We start from the raw sequence: 24820 nt of genomic DNA, 5'->3' as shown, positions 1-24820 counted from the left end.
CATACCCTTTAGAGATCCACTCCACCTTGCATCTGCTACCCTGCTTGGTTTCAGCTCCCATGCATCAAGATGCCCAGAGGCTGGGTACTCCCTGGTGTCCTGTCCCTCCACCTTCCCCTCTCCTTTCCTGCCTCTTTTTGTGTATTGTTGTCCCTTTTAGATTGTGAGCTCACTGAGGGTAGGGATTGTCTTTCTTTTTATTAATTGTATTCCCAGAATTTAGGACAGTGCCTGGCCTGCACGATAGGCACTTAATAAATGCTTGGGGGGCAGCTAGGTGGCGCAGTGGATAAAGCACCGACCTTGGATTCAGGAGTATCTGAGTTCAAATCCAACCTCAGACGCTTGACACTTACTAGCTGTGTGACCCTGGGCAAGTCACTTAACCCTCACTGCCCCGCAAACAAACAAACAAACAAACAAACAAAAAAACAAGAAAAAAGAAAAAAGAAAAGAAAAGAAAAATAAATGCTCGGGATCAGGGACTTTGCTTTTATCTTCCTATTTATAGTACCTGGCATATAGTACGCACTTAATAAATGTTTGAGTAGGTGTTTAATAAATACAGCTTGAATGAATTATGAGAAATTAAAGCTTTTCCCTATCTGTACTTTGATTGTCATATCTGAAGTCCCCCAAATTAAATCTTTGGAAGGATCTTTAAGATCATCTACAGCCAACCTCCCGTCCCATGTAGAAGACATCTCTGATTGGTTGTTACCTATTTTCTGCCTGAAGACCTCCAGTGATAAGAAGTTCATTATGTCACAAGGTAGTCTATGTCATTTTTGAAGTGCTCTATTGATTAGAAAGGTCTGCTTTTTAAAAGAAAGAAGACACTTAAGCATCGTAGTCAGGAGATAATGAGTTTTGCTTTCAATTACTTCTCAGGTAAGGAGAACAGCTTTTACTCACAGGGTCACTGTGAAGCAAGCATTTTGTACATCTGATAAAAACTATAGAAATGGAGGTTCAGGCAAGTTTAGTGACTTGCCTAGGATCACACATCTAGGACATGATCAGTGAACATTCAAACCCAGGTCTTCTATAACTCTATCTTTTTTTTTTTTTAAGTAAGGCAATTGGGGTTAAGTGACTTGCCCAGGGTCACACAGCTAGTAAGTGTTAAGTGTCTGAGGCTGGATTTGAACTCAGGTACTCCTGACTCCAAGGCCAGTGCTCTATCCACTGCGCCACCTAGCTGCCCCTCTCTTCTATAACTCTAAAAGCTGAGCTGTTTTCATCTCAAATCTTTTCACCAGGTTGGGTAGTTAGGGGGCAGCTAGGTGGTGCAGTGGATAGAGCACCGGCCCTGAATTCAGGAGGACCTGAGTTCAAATGCATGTGGCCTCAGATCCTTGAAACTTACTACCTGTGTGACCCTGGGCAAGTCACTTAACCCCAACTGCCTCACCAAAACAAACAAACAAACAAACACAAAACAAAACCAGGTTGGGTACCTCCCTTGATGCATTAAAGTATGGACCCCAAGAAGAAATGGGTACTTTAGACTTCCTGACTTTCCAGACTCAGGAGTTTAACAACTTTCACTATTTACTAAACAACAACAACAACACCCCCCCCCCCAACTAATGAATAACATTTGTTATTCAGAGGCCATTGTGTTCAAGGACAGAGGAAAAACAAACAAACCAGAAACTGCCTTATTTTCACCGAGTTTACAGTCTGCTGGGGGAAACAGTTGGGTGGTGCAGTGGATATAGTGCAGGATCTGGAGTCAGGGAGACTCATCTTCCTGAGTTCAAATCTGACCTCTTGGGGAGTCCTATCTGTGTGACCCTGGGCAAGTAACTTAACCCTGTTTGCCTCAGTTTCCTCATTGGAAAAAAATGAACTGGAGAAGGAAATGGCAAACCATTCCAGTATCTTTGCTAAGATGAACCCAGATGGGGTCACAAAGAGTCAGACATGATTGGACAACAAGGTAAAACAGAAGAGAACAGATTAATTCCTACAAAATAGGTAAAGTGTATACAAAAGTTTCTTGAAGGGAAGGGGAGGGCACTAGTAACTTTGAGAGGGAATCAGGCCTTCAATGGTAGGCTGTAGCACTTGAACTAAATTCAGAAATAAAATGGGATTTTAAGGTAGAGTTGAGGATTAAATCCTATTCTTGACCTGTCCCTTTTCTATAGAAAAGGGACCTGTTAGGATAAGAACAGGGAAAACAAATTCCATTTGCTCCATTCTTTGCTTTTCGGTTTTCTTTGTAAATAGGCCAGGGTTGTTTGTCCTGTAGAGGTAAGAAAACCAAACTAGGGAAGGAAGAATACATAACCCTGAAGAAGTACCGGAGGCCTAGGCACATAGAGAGAAACAAGAGGCACAAGAGGAAAACAAGCCTCATGAAGAAAAGCTACGTAGTTTTAAACCTGTACAATAACACAGAAGAAAATTTCCTTAGCTCCTTAGGTGGCTGGGTTGCCCCGTTAGGGTGAGACCTCAGCTGGGCGGGTGTGACAGTTGTTTGTTTGAGGAGGAAGAGATGAAGATGGCTTTGGTTCTCAGCTGTTTTGCGTGGTTGCTTGTAATGGTGGTGGCGGTGGTAGTAGTGCAACTTATAGCTACTCCTTAAACAACAAAGACTCAATTGTGGTTCTCTACAAGTCCTATCAATTTATCGGAAACCGAGGTGAGTGAGGCTCGATTCCAAGGGTGGCCTTCCAGTTTTAGAGACGATGGCAAGTTGTTTCTGCAGTGTTAATAAATACATCATTTGAATAAATAAAACCAAAACAAAACCACCAAACAAAAAAACTTGACCAGCAGTTGCCCCACAGGTTAAGGGACTAGCAGCTGTTTGTCTTTCGGTAACTGAGCAACACCCCCAGCAAAAGAAGAGTTTTATTTCCTTTGCTGTGTCATTTCTTTTCCTTAACGATGTTTCATTTCCACCCTTAAACCGCCAGAAATGAAAAAAAAAACCCCAAAACACACCAACAGCAAAATCTTGCTGCCACACAGGGGCTCCGATCGCCCGCCACAGACTAGCTTTTGTGTGTGTATGCTATTGTGTGTATATGTGTGTTCGCGCGCGCAAAGGTTTCTGCAACCATTGCTGTCCCGGATTCCCGCCCATCCGCCCCCTCCTCCTAGACCCCAGCGGGTCTGGGGGGCGGGAGTTGGGGGAGTGAAGGGGGTACCCCCTACACTCCGTGCAGTGCTCAGTCATGGGCGGTAGGGGCCGCTGCACCGCGGCCCCAGCTCCCGGCCTGGGTGTGAATAACGGGGCAGGGTTGCAGGAGAAAGGAAACCCGATGGGGGAGGAGGAGGAGGAGGAGGTAGCGGCCGGAGGGAGGGAGGAGAGTTCACTTTTCCTGCGGGTGTCAGCGCAAGAGCTTAGTAATCGTTGAGCGAAGCAGTTGCTGCGAGCGCCGCGGAGAGGTTTGGGAGGTAGCAAATCACCTATCTGGAGAAGGTGGGAAAGGCGCAGGAAGACAGACAGCTGCATACTATAGAGGAACCAGGCGCCGCAGCCTGAAACCGTCCCGGGGCCGTACAAGCGAGCAGAGCGGAGCAGCAAGTCCCGAGCCCCGATAGGCAGAGGCAGAGGCAGAAGCGCACAGAGCCGGCCGCGGAGTCGCGGGCGCAGCGCAGGATGCATCATGAAGAGCTGTCGTCACCCTTGCAGAGACCCCGATATGGCTGTAAGTGCGCTCGCAGCGCGGAGCTTGCGCTCCCCAACTGGGGATGGCTAAACCGCCACGGACCACAAAAAGTAACCTGTGGAGAGGGAGGCTAACTTGGAGAAAGGGGCCCGGATGCGCGGGGAGGAGGGGAAAGGAGGGAAACAGACTGCATGGCTGGCAAAGTTGGAAGCTGCAGTTGTAAAGCGCCCTATGGCTTCCTCCTCCTCCTCCCCCTCTTCCTCCTCCTCCTTCTCCGCCCCCTCCCCAACCCTGGCGCCCGCTAGTGGAGAGCACCCCAGAAGGGTTGGGGGTGTCAGGTGAGAGTGAAGTGTCACAGAGGCAGCTGTCCAACCTGGGATGGCAGCCTGGGGAGGGGGGGGGCGCGTTTTGGAGGTGCAGTCCTTTTCTCCCCAGCCACCTCATGCAGTAAGGAAAGTTTGTTTGCTGGGGTTGCAGGTGGGTGCTGAGATCTACCGCCCCTTAACGGGCTCTCTTCCCGCCTCCTGTCTCCACTGATGCCAGGCTATGCGTGGGAGCAAGTTGGCACTCTTTGGGCAGCTCTTCTCATTCCAGACTCGGTGGGAGGAGCTGGGCTTTTTCTTACAGGTGTGTGTGCGTGTTCAAGTGTGCGTGCGTGAGTGTGAGACTCTCGGAATGTCTGGTCCCTTCCCCCCACCCCTCCCTTTCGCTGGCCCCCAGCCTGAACTGAGTGGCACTGGGATGGTTGCAGCGCGAGGGCTAGGGCACTTCGCTCGGGGGGGACGAGTTTGAGGCCGCGTGACTTGAACGAGATGGTATATGATTACCGAGTGAGAGGCAGCCCTTGGAAGTAGGCTGCAGGAGAAATGCAGCTGATCATGAGTGGATCTGGCCAGATTAGCACCAACCACGTGGCTTCGTGTACTGAGTTCAGAGTCCTAAACATGTGCCAGGAAGTGGTTTCTTTTTTAAAAAAGTGTGTATATGGGGGGTGGGGCGGAGTTGGCGGTATCTCTGAGGGGCTGGGCACTGATAATTAAGCCACTGTTGAGGGACAGCCTGGAAAACTAAGTTAATCTTTTGCCAAGGCAAGGTACTGACGCCAAGGCGGTAGAGGCTCCAGGTGCGGATCCCTGTGGCACCTGTCACAGCATTTGAAATGAACATTTTACAAACACTGGGGTGTTCAGGAGTAACCTGACAGATTTTCACAGACTTGCTGAGCTGGGCTCTCAAGTTGTGTGAGTCCCATTTTTCCCAGGCCTCCTTCTTTAGACAGGATGGTCTTGAGGTTAATGCCTCCCATGTGTGTGGCATGTCAGTCAGATGAGTTTCTGTCCACTGGAGGAAAATGTATTCAGCAGTTGACCCTAGGCCCTGTTAGTTCTTTGGGGAACTGCAGCACTGAGCAGAAACGGGAGAACAAAATCAGTTTACACTTAGATAAATCACAGTGCCTGTAAACACATCATCTGTTTAAAAGTAGGTTGTCCGGGGCAGCTAGGTGGCACAGTGGATAAAGCACTGGCTCTGGATTCAGGAGGACCTGAGTTCAAACCCCGGCCTCAGACACTTGACACTTACTAGCTGTGTGACCCTGGGCAAGTCACTTAACCCTCATTGCCCCACCAAAAAAAAAAAAAGTAGGTTGTCATTTTTCAGGTAAACCACTTAAGGGTTAATGTTCAGGTTATTTTAAGGGCTTTTATTGGTAAGTTATATCCTGTTATTAACTACTTTATCCTCCTGTATTAAAATCGATATTAATGAATTTGATTGCCTGATGTCTTACTTTAAGAAAAATAGCAAATTTCCATATTTTTTATTAGCCAGACCTTGGGCTGTTGATTTCTTGCCAAGTATTTGAAAGAGATGTTCAAACTGATATGTCCTAATAGTTTATATTTGTTTCTGGAAATCTTTAGTGCAAAAGAGGAGAACTTTAACCGGTAAATATAAAGTTTGACATTTAGTGTTCTAAGTATTTTGTCTGGTTGAGACCTCAAAATAAATTTTATCATTGAAAGATCATACTAGGAGAATTGTGTGGATGAATAATGAATGTTTCCTTTATTTATAGTGTCGTGGTTGTCCCTCCCTATCCCTCACATCCCTTTGAGTGTTTGGGTTTGGTAATTAAGTAGGGGTTCATTTCCCTCCCTCCCCCGAAAACCCCCCTATATTTAATGACAAACATTCTTCCTCCACTCTTCTTTACCCCAGCCAAGATTAGAAACACTCAAACTGAACTGTAACTGCATTATGGAAAAGTGGTAAGAATGACAAATTTAAGTGTCTGCCTTATGAGCATAAAAAAATTTAAAGTTTCTTTTTAAAATGTAATAATTTTTAGCAGTTATGTGATTTAAAACAGTTGAGTATTATAGTGGATTAGAAACTCCAGTTTTGTGCTTCATATTTTCCCTTGCTTCTCCTCCCTCCTTTTCTAATATACCATAGTTGCTCAATTAAATGACAATTAAACAGCATGCTGCCAGAAAATCTCTCAGATTCCACCAGGCTGAGGTTCTGCAAAATACCACATAGAAGCCTATGCTTGTGGGACTTCTCAATGAGTTCTCCATAAAGGCTCAGGTTTCTGACAGATGAGAAAATTGCTGAAGTCTTTGTGATCCACACATCTTGCCATTGAATTAAATAGCTTATCCTAACATTACTCTGAAATGATGGCTATACTTTGTTTTAAATATGTAAAGCTATTTAGTGTTAGCTTTATATCTCAGAATGGGACTTAAATCAGTAATGTAAGCTGTAAATGAGGGTGGGGTGAGCAGGCTGGATACTGTTGAAAACATAGATGTTTTTGAGATAAGTATCACCAGATTAGAAACTGCATCAACCACACCCAAAAACATTTTTTAGAAGTGATTGGCAAATGTTGGTACAATGAACTTGAATTTGTAGTTGTTAAAAGTAATATTGAAGAATAATCCAGAATAAGGAAAGTTGGGGAAAACAGGTTGTTATGCCTCTCTGTATGTACAAATTCTATTATTTGTGAGACCTTGAGCAGGTCACCTGAGCTTTGGTTTTCTTCCCTTTAGGACTACAAAATATCTGAGATCCTTTCCAATATTGCATCCTATAGTCCAACTCTTTGCAATTAAACACCCAAAACTGGGGTGATGAGATTTACCTGTGAATTCACCTGTGGCTTTTAGAGCTGAAAGGAACTTTTAGAGATTGGTCCACCCCCTTCATTTCACAGGTGAGGAAACTAGTTTCTCAGTTCCATCATTGGTTAAAAGAATGATTAAATATCAATATTATATAATACCTCCAATGTGTTAGACATTATCCTATGCATTAGGAATATAAAAAATTAAACTATCGGGACAGCTAGGTGGTGCAGTGGATAAAGCACCGGCCCTGGATTCAGGAGGACCTGAGTTCAAATTTGGCCTCAGACACTTGACACTTACTAGCTGTGTGACCCTGGGCAAGTCACTTAACCCCCGTTGCCCAGCAAAAATAAATAAATAAATAAAATAAAAATTAAACTATCCCTGATCATAAAGAATTCATATTTTAAAACTGGTTACTTACCCCAGTTGGAAAAACTGGGGAAAATAATTTCACTCTTACTCTTTACAAATATGTTTTTAAAATAATTGACTGCTTGTCTATGAAGGTTTGTTTGGTTTTTTTTTTTGGAGAATAGTGACTTATTTTTAGCTGCTACAGGCTGCTTTTGAATAGTGTTCTTCTTGAGACAATGACATTTCTAAAATTCCTTAATGTCCACACACTCAACCCAGCATGTTGAGTTTGTCACTGGAAGATTTATGGGAGGGTATCGACAAATCTCCTCAGATGAGACAATGTGAAGAGGTTCTGTATGGTTGGACAGAAAATTCACATTTATAGGAAAAAAGATCTCACAACTGTGGAAGGATGAGCTTAGTTTGCTACCTCCTAAATACAAATAAAATATATTTTCCACTTCTTTTTGATATTAGCGATGAATTCAACAATGCAACTCACTGCAAGACACTTGATTAATGTGACTGTCCCTGCCCTTCAGGGGCTTATATTTTATTGGAGAGGAGCAAGACACCTTGTACACTGGTAAATAAATGCAAAATAACTTCGAGAGAGAGAGTGTTCTAGTGACAGTGGATCAGCATAGGGCTCATGGAGGAAGTGGCACTTGGAATGGGACTTACAGGAAGATAGGCATTCTATAAGGAGGAGGTGAGAAGGGAATGCATGCATTCAAGGCTTGGAGGACTTTGATAGAAAAAAAGGATAGAGACTAGGATATAGTATAGTGAAATACCTTAATTTAGAAGAACTGCAAAATAGGGTTATATCTCTTAGAAATGATCTTAACTTTTTTATATCTTGCTGTCTTTTGAAGTGTAGGGTGATCTGTCTATGTGTGTGAGAGATTGATACCAAATGATACTTACTAAACAGCTTATTGAAGATTCTATGAACCTCACAATCCTAGCATGGTTCTTTATGACACTTGTCATTGAAGTTCAAGGGTGGTGTCCTAGTAGAAAGAGTGATGAACTTGGAGTCTGAACCTACACTTAGCATCCATAAGATAATATACAAATCACTTAATGTATTTGAGCCTCAGTTTCCTTGTCTGTAAAATGTCTAATACCTACAATATTTATTTCATGTGAATTGTTGTAACCATTAAATGAGATCATCTAAGCCATCATTATTCTTTGCAAACCCAATGGGTCATATGAATGTCAGCTATTATCATAATGTGAATTTGCATCCAGAAAAATAAACAAAAAAAGAGAAAGAATATATGTTGCTCATGTTTGTGTTTTGTAAAAGTTTTTAAAAAAACACTGTTTTTGTTGTTGTTTTTTTTGTGGGGCAATGAGGGTTAAGTGACTTGTCCAGGGTCACACAGCTAGAACATGTCAAGTGTCTGAGGCTGGATTTGAACTCAGGTCCTCCTGAATCCAGGGCCGGTGCTTTATCCACTGCACCACCTAGCTGCTCCCCCAACCTGTTCTTTAAAATGCCAAGTTATCATACCTTAGTCATATACACAAAACTTTACACAAACCTGTAAGATTTTTGTCAAAGTTACTAGCTCTGCCCAGGCCAAGTTTAAGAAATTGGCAATAGATTTAAGTGTTCAAATTTTATTTTATTGCTCTGTTATGTATGCTTGCTTCTTTGTTTTTAAATTTTTTTTCATGTTAGAAGACTCACGATTTCCCCACCTAGGGTATTAGTAGCTTAAACAGCTTAAAGAGCAATAGAAACGCACTGGTGATGTTTATAAAATCCTCATAACAACAATAAAAACCCAATCCATTAAAATTCTGCAGTTGTTATAAGCTCAGGTGCAAGTGAAGTTTAAATAAAACTTATCAGGAAGGGGGCACAGTGGATAAAGCACCCGCCCTGGATTTAGGGGGACCTGAGTTCAAATCAGACCTCAGACACTTGACACTTACTAGCTGTGTGAACCTGGGCAAGTCACTTAACCCTCATTGCTCTGTGCAAAAAAAAACAAAAACAAAAACAAACAAACAAAACTTATCAGGAAGGCCTTTGGCTTCTTCAGTTGGAACCTAGAAGTTCTCTCAATTCAGGGCACTTCTTGGTACTCATACCCATTGGATTTCTGCCATTCTTTCCTGATCCACTGGGCTTTTGAAAAGTATATACATTTTAAAAGTTCAGAGATGATTTTGTTTTGTTTTTAGTAAGGCAATTGGGGTTAAGTGACTTGCCCAGGGTCACACAGCTAGTAAGTGTTAAGTGTCTGAGGCCGGATTTGAACTCAGGTACTCCTGACTCCAGGGCTGGTGCTCTATCCACCGCGCCACCTAGCTGCCCCTCAGAGATGATTTTAACAGCCACCTCATAGGAACTTTAACAGCCATTATAACTGGTTTATGTTTTAATAGGTAGATTGTGTTAAAAGATTAAAGAAAAAGGAAAAGTATAAAAATATAGCACCTTTTTGTGGTAGCAAAAAACTAGATATTGAGAGGATATCCATGAATTGAGGAATGGCTGAATAAGCCATGGTATGTGAAAGTGATGGCATGCTGTGATGTTCTAAAAGTAAGGAAACATTTCCCTTTTTTCCCCCACTTAGCAGTATTTTTTTTCCAATTACTGTAAAGATAGTTTTCAACATTCATTTTTTATAAGATTTTGAGATCCAAATTTTTCTCCCTTTCTCCCTTCCCCCCTCCCCAAGACAGCAAGTAATCTGATATAGGTTATACAGTGCAAACATGTTAAATATATTTCCACGTTAGTCATATTGTGCAAGAAGAATCAGAAAAAAAGGGGGAAATCACAAGAAAAACAAACAAAAAACAACAATTAAAGTGAAAATGGTATGCTTCAATCTGCATTCAAGACTCCATAGTGCTTTCTCTGCATGTGGAGAGCATTTTCCATCATGAGTCTTTTGTAATTGCATTGCTGAGAAGAGCTAAATCTATCACAGTTGATTATCACACAATGTTGTTGTTACTGTGTACAATGTTCTGGTTCTGCATACTCAGCATCAGTTCATTTAAGTCATTTCAGGTTTTTCTGAAATCCACCTGCTCATCATTTCTTAGAGCACAACAATATTCCATTGCATTCATATGCCACAACTTGTTTAGCCATTGCCCAATTGATGGGCATCTACTCAGTTTCCAATTCTTTGCCACCACAAAAAGAGCAGCTATAAATAGTTTTGTACATGTGGGTCCCTTTCCCTTTTTTGTAATCTCTTTGGGATACAGACCTAGTAGTGGTATTGCTGGCTCAGCATAGTTCCAAATTTCTTTCCAGAATGGTTGGATCAATTCACAACTCTACCAACAATGCATTAGTGTTCCAATTTTCCCATGTAGAAATAAGGAAACATTTAAAAACAAAAAACTAACAAACAAACCCCCAAAGACTAATATGAATTGATACAGAGTGAAGTAAACAGAACAGGAAGAACAATTTATATTACAACATCAGTTTTACAAAAGTGAACTGAGGACTTTTATAAACTCATGAAGAATGAAATCAAAAGAACAAGGAGAACAATTTATACGGTAATAATACTATAAAAACAAACAACTTTAAAAGCTGTAAGAATGGTGATCAGTAAAATGATCATTTGTGATTCCAGATGACCAATCATAAAATATGCCATCTATTATAGAGATGTGATAGATTTAGGGTACAAGAGATATCTAGCTATATCTGTGTCTTACATGCATACACTCAGTATACACAACCATTGAGGTAATATTTTTTGATTGCCTGTCCATATTTGTTATAAGAAATTTGGTGGTTTTTTTTTTATTGGTAGGAGGGTGAAAAATAGATTTCTGTTATTTTTTTATTTTTTGCGGGGGCAGTGAGGGTTAAATGACTTGACCAGGGTCACACAGCTAGAACATGTCAAGTGTCTGAGGCTGGATTTGAACGTAGGTCCTCCTGAATCCAGGGCTGATGCTTTATCCACTGTGCCACCTAGCTGCCCCCACTGTTAATTTTTAAAATTAGGTGGAAAGTATTAAAAATGTGAAATGTTTCGTGTACTTTCATATGAGGTCACTGTATTATTAGTTTGTTACAATAAACCTCTCATAAGGTGAGAATAATGTGTAAATTTCAGGTAAAAACAAACTATATTAAAATCATGCTGAAATACCACTTTATAAATTTGTGGGTTTTTTAAAAAAAAAAGATAGTGTAAGAAAATATCTTGGGGCGACTAGGTGGCGCAGTGGATAAAGCACCGGCCCTGGATTCAGGAGTACCTGAGTTCAAATCCGGCCTCAGACACTTGTAGCTGTGTGACCCTGGGCAAGTCACTTAACCCCCATTGCCCTGCAAAAAAAAAAAAAAATATATATATATATATATATATAATAAAAGAAAAGAAAAGATCTTTATAGTGTACCACAACTGGAAATATACATGAGACAGGATATAACAATAAAAATGATGGAGTCAAAGATTTAGAGTTGGAAAGGACCTTAGAGGTCACTGAACACAACTCCCTTAATTCATAGTGGATGAGAACAAGATTTGAGAGATTGAAGGATTTGCCTGGGGTCATACAGCCAAGCAAGGGTCAAAGGCTGGATTTGAACCAAAGTCTTTCTGACTCTTATTTAAGCCTAGCTCTCTACTCCACATTGCTAGGTAAAGAGCTACATCACTGGCACTCATAAGAAATGCTCTAGCAACCCTTATGCCTAATGTTTATGATATCTAATCCTAATAAGAATTGGTCAACTCTGTTCTCCTTTCTGCTTCTTAGCTTAGTTATGGAAATTTAGGACTGTACTAGCCCTTATCTTCTAGATAAGGAACCCAGGTTACTTAAGAGCTTCCCTGAGGTCACCCAGGTAGTAAGTAGCACCCCTGGGATTTGAAACTACTTCTGGTTCTCAATTCTTTATTAGCTATGTTTTCCTTCATTTCCTTGTTGGCATGCTTATCTTTTACATCCCCCCCTTGGAGCAGCAGCTTCCTGATACCTTGTTTTTCATTACATTTTCAAGGGAACTTTTGAATTAATCATAAGTGTTTCACAGATGTTTTTGTTTCTTAGCCTAGTGTTATGGGAGATAGTAGGATGAGCTAAATGTGGTAAGGATGTAATTACCAAATCATAGAATTTGAGAGGTGGAAGGAACCACAGCAGCCATCTCATCCAACCCATACACCAAAGGAATCCCTTCTATAACATACATAAGTCCTTGCAAGTGAATTGGTGAAAAATCAGAGGTGTGTGAAAATCTGGTGCTTAAAGAAAAAAAAATCCTATGTACAAAGTTATGAATCTGAATTAAAATCCAGTAGCTCCCTGCTTCCTCCAGGATTAAATATACAATCCTCTGTTAGAGGTTTAAAGCCCTTCAAAACCTGGGCCCTCTTCCTACCTTTCCAGTCTTACATTTTATTCCCCTCCTACTCTTTGATCTAGGGACACTGGCCTCCTTTGCTGTTCTTCAAACAAGACATACTAGCTCCAGACTCCTGGCGTTTTCCACTATTGTTCTCCACACCTAGAAGCCTTTTCCTTCTTCACCTCCATTTCCTGGTTTCCTTCAAGTCCCAGCCAAAGTTCCACCTTCTACAAAAAGGCTTTCCTATTCCTCCTAAATCTTAATGCCTTTCCTCTGAGATTCTCTCCAATTTATTCTGTGTATTTGTTGTTGTCCTGGTTTCCTTCAAGTCCCAGCCAAAGTTCCACCTTCTACAAAAAGGCTTTCCTATTCCTCCTAAATCTTAATGCCTTTCCTCTGAGATTCTCTCCAATTTATTCTGTGTATTTGTTGTTGTCTATTCATTTTTCAGTTGTCCTACTTTTTGTGACTCCATTTGGAGTTTTTGTAGCAGAGATACTGAAGTAGTTTGCCATTTCCTTCTCCAGCTCATTTTACAGATGAGGGAATTGAGGCAAACAGGTTGAAGTGACTTGTCCAGGTTGCCATAGCTAGGAAGTATCTGAGGCTAGATTTGAACTCACAAAGAGGAGCCTTCCTTCCTTCCTTCCTTCCTTCCTTCCTTCCTTCCTTCCTTCCTTCCTTCCTTCCTTCCTTCCTTCCTTCCTTCCTTCCTTCCTTCCTTCCTTCCTTCCTTCCTTCCTTCCTTCCTTCCTTCCTTCCTTTCTTTCTTTCTTTCTTTCTTTCTTTCTTTCTTTCTTTCTTTCTTTCTTTCTTTCTTTCTTGGTGAGGCAATGAGAGTTAAGTGACTTGTCCAGGGTCACACAGCTAGGAAGTGTCAATCGTCTGAGGCTGGATTTGAATTCGGTTCCTCCTGAATCCAGGGCAGGTGCTCTATCCACTGGGCCACCTAGCTGCCCCTGTGTAGTATCTTGTTTATATATGATTGTTTGCATATTGTATCCCCAATAGACTGTGAGATCCTTGAACACTGGGACTGCTTTTGTTTGTTTGTTTTGGGTTTTGTTTTTTTTTTTTGCTTTTCTTTGTATCCCCAGTGCCTAGAATGGTGCCTGGTACATAATAGGTGCTTAATAAATGCTATTTGACCAGCTGGCTTTCCTACTTTACCTGGGAGGCCTCTGGCAAGTCACCTCTTTGGGCCTCATTTACTCAGTTGTAAAATCAGAGACTTGGAAGAGATGATTTCTAAGTTCTCTCCAGTTTTAAATCTTATTCTTGAGTGAAGCTCTCCCAGTCATTTCTGAAAGGAAGAAAACAAACATTTATTAAGCACTTACTTATGTGCCAACCACAGTACTAAGCACTTTTGCTTCTTACAACAACCCTGGTAAATAGGTACTTTTATTATCTTCATTTTACATTTGAGGAAATTAAGGCTGACAGGTTAAGTGATTTGCCCAGGGTCACCCTGTCTGAGGCTGGGGTTTGAACTCAGGGCTTTTTTCTTTTCTTTCTTTCTTTTTTTTTTTTTTTCTTTGCAGGGCATTTGGGGTTAAGTGATTTGCCCAGGGTCACACAGCTAGTAAGTGTCAAGTGTCTAAGGTCGGATTTGAACTCAGGTTCTCCTGAATCCAGGGCTGGTGCTTTATCCACTTAGCTACCTACCTGCCCCTGAACTCAGGGCATCTTGATTCCAGGTTCAGCTCAATATTCCTTTTACCACCCTAGCTAAAACTGTTAGATGAGAGCTTTGTGTTGAAATAAAAACAAATGGGCAACAAAGCTTGTTCACTGGAGAAGTGAATAAATTGTGGTGTGTGAATGTAATGAAACATTGATATACTTTAAGAACTGGTGATTTTGAGGGATTCAGAAAAAGAAAAACCCATGGAAATTATCTAATAGTGGAGTGAGAATATATACCTCCCTCCTTTTTGGTAGAGCAATAGGGAACTGTGAGTGCAGAATATTGTATAAACTTGTCAGTATTGGGTTTGCTTAATTTTTTTTTCTTTGTTAAATGAGAGAATGCTCTTTGGTGGTTTTAGGTATACTTGAAAATGCCTCTGATATTAAATCAAAAGGCATCAATGAATCTTTAAAAAAAAAAATTAAAGACCTAGATCAAAGGGCATAATACAGCCTGGCTACATGTACTCACAGAGTCCCCAAACCTGATGAAAATGTAATTAGGAAATATTTAACAAAATAAATAAAAATACAATAAAGTATAGGTAACATTACATTTTAAAGCTTAATCAATATAGGGCCTGCAGGAATTCTTATGTATTGATAAGTGTCCTAGGTTTCCATTTGACACTCCTCCCTACTCTATGGGCTGCCAGCAAACTTAAATATAGTCAAAATAAAATATAGTCAAAATTTATACTGGCATTCTACATCCTAAGTTGACCATGAAGTACTGCATCTCACTGAGTTGAGATTTTACATTTTTCCACTTTGTGAAAATTTTTTTCCTAGACGGTCATCTGTACAGTCTTTATTTTGCAGTCAGTCTCTGTCAAATTTGCTTACTATTTTGTCTGTACATTGTATTCACAAAGTTAATTACTTCGTAACTTTCTAATTCCTCAAATTCAAAGTAGTTAGGACAGCTACAACCCTGACTCATTCTGCATAGCTAATCCCCACCTTGCCCTTTTCCCTTTCTAAAGTAGCTGGGTTTGTATTTTTAAGCACCTAAACTTTTGTTTTAGTTATTTTGAATGGTAATCTTTCTCTTGCTAATTATCCTTTCCTTGACTTTCTAGCTGAGCATACTTGATTAGTCAGGGTCATCTGAACATCCGGTGCTGTGCTGTAATTTGCTGATGTCCAGAGCATTGTCTGCATTAAATGTCCTCACGTAGACTGCTGGACCTTTTTGGTCCCTGGACCTATTTCTTTTAAGGGTTTTTGTTTGTTTGTTTTTTGTTGTTGTTTTTTTCACCTTCCCCTTGCCACGTATTGTCCCTTAGCAACACACTTTTCGATTTTAATTTGCTGCTTGTGAACTTTAAAACCTGAGCACCAAACTTGTAGATTTATACTCTTTACAACTGTGTCTTTTACAAAAGTTCATCTGTTCTGACAGCATGGCTTTGTGAAAAGAGGAAAGACCTTGGAAACCGGCAGATCTGGGTTCAAGGCCCAGCAATGAACACATACTGTTCACTGTGAACCAAGTCACTTCATCTCTCAATTGCAACTTTCTAAGACTATCCATTACAGACAGGTTGCTGATTTGCATTAATAGATGGAATTTCTACACTGGGAATTCCTTGTATCTATAAAATCACAGGTCAGGAATCAGTCTTCTCTGAGAAGAGGATCTGTGCTCCAGTAAAGTGCTGGACTCTGACATCCACATGTAGCTGCTGAGGCTTTTAAAAGTCTTTTCTGAGTCTCGCCAGAATTTTTAGAGAAGAAACTGGTTTGATAAAGGTGCCTCTAGGTAAAGATGTATGTACTGGGTAACTGTTAAACTTACGGAAAGGGGGTAGTTTCTTGACTGATGAAATTCAACAGATAAGTTCATTGAAATGTGTGAAACATTTAAAAGTATGCTAGTGACTAGCTTTGACTTATATCAAACTCATCTCTTAACAATTGGAATCTAAGAGGGGGGAAAATCTTTATTAAAGAAAATCCTAAATAGGATATTAATTGATATTTTGAATGTGGTTTAAAAGTATTTTGTATTCAGTATTTCAGTAGAGCATATCAATAAAGTATTTTGTATTCAGTTCTTCTGGAGTAAGGAGGGAAAAAACCAAAAACAAAAACAAACATGATCTTGTCACCCCATGTCTCAGAGAGACAGCTTTTCTCTCTCTCCTTTCCCCCCCACTCTGTTGAAAGGATTACCTGTGGTAATTTAGTTCTCAGGTTTCCCTGGGGAGTTAGTGCCTTCAAAGGAGCAATGTCTAGGTTTTGTTGAATAATGACTAATGGTATGTTGTCAGTTCATTTATGTATCTTGAAGAAATTTAAATGTCATTTAAGGGGATTTTTTAGCTACATTTTATGTTAAATGTTGGCGAGATTTTAGTAAATTGCAGCCTGAGTGCTTTAAAGTTTCATCTGCAATATTTTTGTTATAGTTCCTTTGGTTGTGTAAAGTGTGTTAGAGCAAGTGCAGCCTTAGTGCAAAGAGTGAAAGATATTTTTCATGTACAGTTACAACCTTTACAATTCTTGCAGGTTTTATCAAGTATGTGGAAACAGATAAGTGTACCTCAAGAAGATTCTGTTATCCAATATTCTTTACGTATGTCATAGATCTGTGGTTTATCCAATAGCCGGTTATTCTGGCTTTGATAGAATCTAATAATCACTAGTTCTTTGTCAGATTAAGTATACACAAGGATGAAATAAGGTCAGGTTTCAAAGGGCATATAGGATGTACCTCGTTAGGTCTAGGTAAGGTGAATTTTTTTGTTTTGTTTTTATTGTGGTTTTTTTTTTTTTTTGGTTGTTCACACAGCTAGTAAGTGTCAAGTGTCTGAGGTCGCATTTGAACTCAGGTCCTCCTGAATCCAGGGCTGGTGCTTTATCCACTGAGCCACCTAGCTGCCCTCAGTAAGGTGAATTTTGGAACATCATCTATCTGTGATGGGCAGAGCATATTTATATCTACTGCCCAAGTGACCCCTACAAGAGTCTGAAAGGCGCTCCCAACCCCAAGCCAAAAGGTGGACCATTAGTTACTGCCACCACCACCTCATTCAGTAAATTCCAGGGGTTTTCTGTCACCTTCAGGATTAAACATAAAATCCTGTTTGGGGTTCAAAGCACTTCATAACCTGGCCCCTTCCTATCTTCTCAGTCTTCTTACTTATTAATTCCCTTACACTTACTCTTCCATCCAGTGACACTGGCCTCCTAGCTATTCCATGAACAAGACACTCCATCTCTCAATTCCAAGCCTTACGACTGGTTGCCTTCCATGTCTGGAATTCTCTTCATCATCTCAGCCTCCTGGCTTCCCTGGCTTCCTTCAAGCCATTTTTGAAATCCCACCTTCTACAAGAAGCTTTCCCTGATTCCCCTTTAGTGTTTTTCCTCTGTTCTCCAATTTATCCTGCATGTATCTTGTTTTTATATAATTGTTTTAGTGTTGTTTCCCTTATTAGACTGTGAGCTCCCTCACAGCAAGGGCTGGGTTTTTTGTTTGGTTTTTATTTGTGTGTGTGTGTGTGTGTGTGTGTGTGTGTGTGTGTGTGTGGTTTTGTATTCCTCAGAGTTTAGCACAATGTCTGGCTTATTGTAAAACTTTGTTATGTTTATGGACTGACCGGGCTGGTCCAGGTTGATGATGGAAGAGCCCTCCCTACTCTTATCCAGAGAAGGGTTATGCTGCTCCAAGAAAGGACAATTATTTAGTTATAGGATCATGGTTTTGTAGCTGGAATGGATCTTAGATGTTATCTGGTTTAGTCTTCTCATTTTACCCATGAGAAAACTGAGGCCCAGGAAAGTGAAACAACTTGCCTAATGTAATACAATAATTCTATTCCTGAATGGGATTTAAACTCAGGTCTTCTGATCTACATCCAGTGGTCTTTCTAGCATTCCTGGAGGAATAGTTGGAGGTCAGCTACATATCCTCACCACTCTATGAGCGAAAGTTCTAAGGCTCTAATACCCATTTCTGTTTGAATCCTTTAAATTGGTATCTTTGGACTGGGAAGTGTACTGGTATATGTTTGACAACTGGCTTTCAAGTACATAGGATGCTTTGAAGTTTAATTTGCATCATAAACATTTTCTGTATCACTTTCTTAAGTCTAGACAATCAACAAAACAATAAATCAAGCCCTGATTGGAAGTTCAGTTTCTGAGGTATAAGAGCTCAAACTGAAAAATTAATGATCAGCTCTATTGGTTGAGTGAATTTTTCAGTGGTGACTAAAATCTTGGATTAGACTCATTTGCATGAGAGGTATGGAAAACAAGCAAGGAAGGGTCAGCAAGAAAGATATCTTTTTCCTTCCTTCCTTCCTTCCTTCCTTCCTTCCTTCCTTCCTTCCTTCCTTCCTTCCTTCCTTCCTTCCTTCCTTCCTTCTTTCCTAGTAACTATCCAGTCCCTTCCCCAGAAAAAATGATTTTATCTTCTTTTCTTATCTTTTTTTAACCTTAATGTTAGCTGTTCTACTACAAATGTGTATTACATTTAAAATTATAAGAGTATAGATTTAGAAGAGGAAGGAAACTTAGAGATCAACTAGTCCATCATTCTCCTTTACAGATAAGGAAACTGAGGCCCAGGGAGGTCATTTCAACTTGAACACAAAGCCAGTGTCTTTTCAACTATGCCAGACTGCCTCTTGTGATTGAGACTTAGTGATATAAAACGTAATGAATTTGTGGAAACAGACATGTTTGTGATTTCTTGGTTAACTTGAATCTTTGCTTCTTGTACTGATGTATATCTGGATGCTACTTTGCTTCCTAGGTATACTCCATCTAAATGAGAAACTTACTTTTATCAGCTCATCTCAATCTGATAGCTTTCATATGTTATAGGTAGTGACTTCAGTCACTTTTTAGTATATAAACGTTTCATGCCCATCCCCCTGCACTTTTCTAAATAAAACTACATTTCTCATTTTCTTGCCTTTTTTTCTACCTGTCCCTCCTCCCCAATCCCACCCCTCAAATATGACAAAATGAAGTTGTTTAACTTGGGCAGAATCTCAAACTTAACTTGTAAATAATATTCTGCCAAGGAAACTGTTCTTGGGCATAGAAACTGCCCCTTCCAGATATACTCTTATCCTTGTAACCTGAAGTCAGGTGAATCAATGAAGGAACTGTTTGACATTTATCAGTTTAGAAGATGATGTTCAAGTGAATCTTTGTTTTTGTAGTCTTAAAAACAACTTTAAGTTGTACTGCAAACCATTTCAAATAAGAGGAAAGACATGGTTCTTTCTTTTTCTTTCTCTCTCCTTCTCTCTTTCTGCCTCTTTCTCCCCCTTTCTTTCTCTTTCCTTCCCTCCCCTTCTCTTTCTTTCTCTATGCCTTAAACATATTCTGCTGTAACACACAGCAGACAGCAACCTCTTATGAATGGAAGACCTCACAGAAATTTAAAAAAAATTTTTTTTTTTGGTGAGGCAATTGGGGTTAAGTGACTTGCCCAGAGTCACACAGCTAGTAAGTGTTAAGTGTCTGAGGCTGAATTTGAACTCAGGTACTCTTGACTCCAGGGCCAGTACTCTATCCATTGTGCCACCTAGCTGCCCCTTTTAATTTTTTTTTTTTTTGGTGAGGCAACAGAAAAATATTTTTTTCTAAAGTGTAATTGTGTGCAAATCCCAATATATTTGAAATATAAGGTGGGTAGTCACAAAGCAGCACTGACTACAACTCTTCTGGTTAGCGTAGAGGTAGGTAGGGATGGATGAAAACGATGGCTCATCAACATATTAAAAAAAGACTGTAAGTACAGAGATGAGAAAAACTTTGCAAAAGGGATAGACAAGAGTTGTTCAGGACATTGGTCCTCCCTTTTGGGAGGGAAAGGGGGAAAGGAAGTAAGAAACTATCTGGGAGAGGCTAACAGTAGGATTCTTTGGGATGAAGGGCTTTGGAGGTGCTTATTTTTGAGAAATAAAGATGAAAAAAACCAATTAGATTTCGTAAGGCAACAGATCTGAAGAATGAAGAAAAACTAGGCTTTTTGATGAGAGTCCTTTGTCATAGTGATAGATATTCCCCCATCTTAGAAATTGATTATTTAGCTGGATGAAATTGGTAGTGGAATTGCCTGAGCTGAGGTATCACTCATTTATATCCATGAGCATTCCATTGTGGGGAATATCTGTAACTTCTCATGGGTAAGCAAACAGGTGATACTTTTTTTTTCTTTTTCCTTCTGAGATAGCTATCCTAAAGAATAGTCTTTATCTTTGTTCCTGTTTCAAATTGCTAGGTTTGAAGTGCCTGATACCACCTGGATGTGTTCACTTAACCTGTTGCAAGCCTAGTGAATGTGGGTATGGAACATGTTGGATGGAAAGGATGGAGGAGGTTGGATTAGCTCAGCTGAAAACCCTTTTCCTTCTTATACTACACTACATAGTGAATTAAGAATATTTGGAGTGATACATTGAATGGATACTGATTAACTGTCTCATTCCTCCTGAAACAGAACACACAGATGTCATTTGAGACTATGTCTCAAGCCCAGAGGAATATGCAAGAGAAACTGAAAATATTTCCCCTATCTTGCCAGTGTCAACAATTGCTATTAGTTTCCAGGTTTACTCGATTGATAAGAATTCACTGAGGGCCTTCTATGTGCCAGTCACTGTACTAGGCAATGGAGCCTAAAAATAAATAATAAAAAGGTTCCTGCCCTCAAGGAACTTACATTCAATTGGGGAGGGAAGAGTAACATGTACCATAGACAAGTATATACAGTACACGCACACACAAATATGCACACGTATATACATATATGTGTGTGTATATATATATGTATATATACACACACACACACATATAGAGAGAGATATGTGTATATAGATAGATAAACTGAATATGAGGTAGTTCTGGGAGAGAGTGAGTGAATGAGTGAATGAATGAAAAACTTTTATTGGCACTTATTGTGTGCTAAGCACTGAGCTAAATTTTGGAGATACATATATAAAAGTAAGACAATGTTAGCCTCCAAGGACCTTATGTTTCAATGGAAGAGACCACACATGTTGGGGTGTAGTGGTCACTGAAAGGCAGTTATGGTCTGGGCCCCCTGGGTAAGTGGAACAATAAGTCTGTCAGTCAGTTGACTTGCCTTTTTTCAAGGTAACTTAAATGCAGAATTTCAGAATTTGAGATGGGAAGAGGGAGAGAATATATACTCAGTGGCAGGACCCACAATGGCTGGGGTGAAGGGGGAAACCAAAGATTCCAGGAAGTTCAGAGTTCAGAGTCTTAGCAGTTGTGGGGATCAGAAAGGCTTCTAGTAGGAGATGATACTTAAGCAGAGTATTAAAGGAAGCCATGGATTTAGAGGTGGAGTTGAAGAGGGAGGGGGGGAGTGGTATTCCAGGCATTGGGAACGCCAATTCAGAGGCAAAGAGAGGGGAGATGGTGTGTCATGGACAGCTAATTATGGCTGTATAACAGTGTGTGGAAGAGAATATGTGTCAGAAGACTGCAAAAGCAGGAAAATATCAGGTGGTAAAGAGATTTAAATTCCAGATAGAGGAATTAATATTTAATCCTGGAGGTAACACAGAGTCCCTGGAGTTTATTGAGTGGTAGTAGAAGGTGACATGGTCACCTTCATACTTTAGGAAAATTGCTTTGACAGCTCTGTGGAGGATGGTTTGACTGAGTATTTTTTTTTTGTGTGTGAGGCAATTGGGATTAAGTGACTTGCCCAGGGTCACACAGCTAGTAAGTGTCAAGTGCCTGAGGTTGGATTTAAGCTCAGGTCCTCCTGACTCCAGGACCGGTGCTCTATCCACTGTGCCACCTAGCTGTCACCTAGACTAAAAGTCTTGAGATAGGGGGACCAATTAGGAAGCTGTTATAGTATTCCAAGTGAGAAGTGATGAGGTGATGGGGACTGTGGGAGTAGTAAGAAAGCAGACATGTTGTGAAGCTAGAAAAAACAAAAATTAGCAACTGATTTATTGGTATCTATGAGTAGGGGAGGATGACCCTGACGTTTTGAATCTGGGTAACTGGATGGTGGTACCCCTTGACAGTAACAGGAAAATTTGGAAGAGAGGTGGGTTTTAGAGGAAAGATAAGTTCTATTTTTGAAATGTTGAACTGGAAATGACTATAGAGAACCAACTCAAAATCTCCCAAGAGTTCTCTTTTGTTGTTTAGTAATTTTTCAGTCATGTTTGACTCTTTGTGACCCCATTTAGGGTTTTTTGGCAATGATACTGGAGTGGTTTGCTATTTCTTTCTCCAGTTCATTTTTACAGATGAAGAAACTGAGGTGAACAGGGTAAAGTGACTTGCCCAGGGTCACACAGCCAGTAAGTGTGTTAGGTCAGATTTAAACCTATCACTCTATCCCCTGAGCCAGCCAGTGTCCTAAAGAGTTTTCTACCTTTATAGTTTTTTGTTTGGACCACTAGGCTTTTTCTTTGAGCTAGATTTACCTGGAAATATGTGTGAGTATATCTTGATCACCGCCCCCCCCCCCATTCCCTTCTTAGCCATTTAATCGCATCTATTTCATATTTTATTTTGTTCCCAATTACATGTAAAACTAATTAACTTTCATTGTTTAAAGTTTTGAGTTTCAAATTCACTCCCTTACTCACTTCCTCACCTTAGCCATTTAATTACATAAGAAGCAGTGAAACATTTCATAGGGTCATTGATTTTGCTTAAACAGATGCAGCTTGTCAGCTTCTCTAAGAAGTGGTTGAATCTAAAAATAATAAAGAAGTATCCTCTTTTCTTTTGGGATCCATTGGTGACTGACTTGATTTTTGTTTTTAAGATGGAATGACCATTGAGGGAGTTTGAGCTCATAATAAGAATAGGGTTTGAATGAAGTACTTGTTATGCCAGTCACTTGTTATGATGTCTAGTTCTAGTGTTGAAAATGTCTACATAGTAGTTTAACATCTCCTTACAGAGAATGAAAAAGTAATGAAGTGCTTGTTTTTGTAACATTGTTGGAAATGTTAAAATTTCAAAAGGGAAATGCTTGATGCATGAGGTCTTTCTCTTATTCCCTCTCTCCCCTCCCCCTCTCTACACTATCAACTTTTAGCAGTTTTAAGACCCCAAGGGACAAGAGAAATTTAGGTGAGAATACTAATCTTGAAGCTAAGAAGACTGCACTTTACACTTTGTTTTTTTTTCCCTTATATCAGCTGTACGACATTGAGCAATTCACTTTTCAATACCCTTGAGCAACTAAGATTAGAATCCTTGGTGTATTGGTAGAGCTATATCAGTGGGGTGGGGGTGGGGGGTCCAGAAAGAGAAATTCAAGGGACAATTAAAGAGATTTGTTGTTATGCAGGTCTGCGTGTTTCTTTCTTTCTTTCTTTCTTTCTTTCTTTCTTTCTTTCTTTCTTTCTTTCTTTCTTTCTTTCTTTCTTTCTTTCTCTCTCTCTCTCTCTCTCTCTCTCTCTCTCTCTCTCTCTCTTTCTTTCTCTCTCTCTTTCTTTCTTTCTTTCTTGGTGAGGCAATTGGGGTTAAGTGACTTGCCCAGGGTCACACAGCTGTTAAGTGTTAAGTGTCTGAGGCTGGATTTGAACTCAGGTCCTCCTGAATCCAGGGCCAGTGCTCTATCCACTGTGCCACCTAGCTGCCTCAGGTCTGTGTGTATCAGTGCCTTTTTGTGTAGATCTTAAACCCACAACCTCCCTTCACATTTTGACTAGAATTGTGGACTAGGTCAGCTGAGTGGAACTTAACCAATGCTGATAGCTTGGATTCAGGTCTTCCAAGCATAGAAGGTCAAGCAACCTAGAGAAGAAATTTCAGTTATGTTTCAAACCTCCAAAAACATTTATCTTGGAAATATTGAATAATAATGCTAGAATTATTTGACTAAAATGGAGGTGCAGATATGCATGTCCACAAATGTTTTGTGCATTTAAAAAATTAGTATAGCCACAAAATACCAGGTTTGGTATGACCATAGATAACTTTAGATTTGAACATTTTTGATGTGGTTTGTATCTCAGTAGACAGATGGGGGAACAAACTCATGTTCAGAACTGGACTCTACAAACTACATTCTGCAATTACATTACTTTGGATTTTTAAAAAATATATACTTAAAGTCTTTACTTATTGAGACCTGGAGTGTTGAGGGGAAAAAATGTGTCACTGAGAATGTTTCGAGCATTTTAAAAAATGACATCTTGTTTAATTACAAAGCTCTGCTAAACAATGAACATGTTCTGCTGTAGCATACAACACACTGAAACTTCTTATGGTTGAAAGAACTCACAGAAAAACTTTTTTTTTCTAGAAGGGATTATAATAGTGAGCAAATCCCAGTGTATTTGAAATATGAGGTGGGTAGTCACAAGGCTATATTGATTATAAAACTGTTCGGGTTAGTGCAGAAGTAGGTGGGGATGGATTTTTAAAAAAACATGACATCAAGGTGGGGAAAATGTGGAAGAGGGATAGAAAAGAGTTGTTCAGGTCTTTGGGAGTGAAAGGGGAAAAGGAAGTAGAAAACTTTTTGGAAGAGGACAATGAAGTAGGATGCTTTGAGAAATAAAGAGGAAAGAACCCAATTAGATTTAGTAAGGCAACAGATCTGAAGAATGAAGTAAAACCAGAAGTTTTGATGGGAGTAGTGCCTTGTAATAG

The 24820-nt window shown here is 40.0% G+C and overlaps 1 protein-coding gene across 1 annotated transcript in view; it reads left to right on the top strand.

The window, feature by feature from the left end:
• Nucleotides 1-3298: 3298 nt before the first annotated feature.
• The window catches only part of IQGAP2 (IQ motif containing GTPase activating protein 2), a 350559-nt gene continuing 329037 nt past the window's right edge, over nucleotides 3299-24820 (top strand). Inside the window, exon 1 of the mRNA XM_043975838.1 lies at nucleotides 3299-3668. Coding sequence (XP_043831773.1) covers nucleotides 3620-3668 — 49 coding nt within the window. The 5' untranslated portion in view covers nucleotides 3299-3619. The remainder of the gene's footprint in view (nucleotides 3669-24820) is intronic.

Source organism: Dromiciops gliroides, chromosome 1 (assembly GCF_019393635.1).
Source record: "Dromiciops gliroides isolate mDroGli1 chromosome 1, mDroGli1.pri, whole genome shotgun sequence".
Taxonomy (NCBI): domain Eukaryota; kingdom Metazoa; phylum Chordata; class Mammalia; order Microbiotheria; family Microbiotheriidae; genus Dromiciops; species Dromiciops gliroides.
The sequence above is the reverse complement of the archived record's forward strand: the minus strand, read 5'-3'. Positions and strand labels throughout refer to the sequence as shown.